This window comes from Mus pahari, chromosome 13, assembly GCF_900095145.1.
Source record: "Mus pahari chromosome 13, PAHARI_EIJ_v1.1, whole genome shotgun sequence".
In the NCBI taxonomy this organism is placed as follows: domain Eukaryota; kingdom Metazoa; phylum Chordata; class Mammalia; order Rodentia; family Muridae; genus Mus; species Mus pahari.
In genome coordinates this window covers 79,460,553-79,461,557 of record NC_034602.1, presented here as the reverse complement: position 1 = coordinate 79,461,557, position 1,005 = coordinate 79,460,553, and the positions used below count along the sequence as shown (strand labels likewise).

The window sequence follows — 1,005 nt, the reverse complement described above, 5'->3', positions numbered from 1 at the left end:
CCAGGCTAGCCTTGAATTCATGATCTTCTTTCATTAACTTCCCAAGCACTGGTATTACATACATATCCCACTGAGTCTCAATTAACACATATTTTTATTTCAGATTTTCTGATGAATGAAAAGTTTTCAAAGAAAGATTTCACTCTGGAGCACCGAAGACAAGGAGCCCTGCTCTACACTGAGATGCAACTCTGTAACAGCCCATAGTGGAGTGGGATAAGGCTTTCAAGCACAAAATGTTAAGCAATCGGTGAGTAGTTTGTTAGTCAATAAAAGAGTATACGATGCCATTATATGTAATGTCAAAATATGGGGGAAGAGGGAACAGTCACCTGTGAACATTTCCCAGGAAGTTAAGTAAAGAAAAAGACAGTGGCCAACAGCAGAAGACGTGGAGTCTAAAAAGATAGTGAGAGCGACAGATAAATGCCCCACCTACTAAATGAGACTTGGGGCTTATTTTTCTACATAATAATAGTTTTGTCGCCTCAATTCCCATCACTATTGTCATAAGAAAAGTGGACAGAGGTCTCCCGATTTGGAAAGAGGAGTTGATTCTTGTCCTCAATTCTCCCAAAAGAAACATATACAGGCTTTTTCTGCTTAACACTGTACAGAAACTCCATTGGCTGTGGATATTCCTTTTGTGTGAGGTCCTCAGGTAGGAACCTAAAATACAAACAGAGCGCATATAATTATACATACATATACATATACATACATATATAGCATTATGCACCTCTGCTTAACATGTACATGGTCCTCTCTGGCACACCTGGTTACCCAGAAAGCCCTGCTATCACCCCCAACCCAAGACCTCTATGGTCTAGCCACTTCTCTGCTCACCAAGTGCCTTCATAAAGAAATTGGAGAGTTCTCATACTAATGATTTACAAGGACACATGAAAGATCCAGGAGAAGAAGAAGAAGAAGAAGAAGAAGAAGAAGAAGAAGAAGAAGAAGAAGAAGAAGAAGAAGAAGAAGAAGAAGAAGAAGAAGAAGAAG

At 39.6% G+C, this 1,005-nt stretch overlaps 1 protein-coding gene across 1 annotated transcript in view; it reads right to left on the bottom strand.

Moving 5' to 3' along the window:
• Window positions 1–488: 488 nt before the first annotated feature.
• The window catches only part of LOC110330339 (C-X-C motif chemokine 15-like), an 11,011-nt gene continuing 10,494 nt past the window's right edge, over window positions 489–1,005 (bottom strand). The window contains exon 4 of the mRNA XM_021210333.1: window positions 489–669. Within this exon, the coding sequence (XP_021065992.1) occupies window positions 489–669 (181 nt within the window). The remainder of the gene's footprint in view (window positions 670–1,005) is intronic.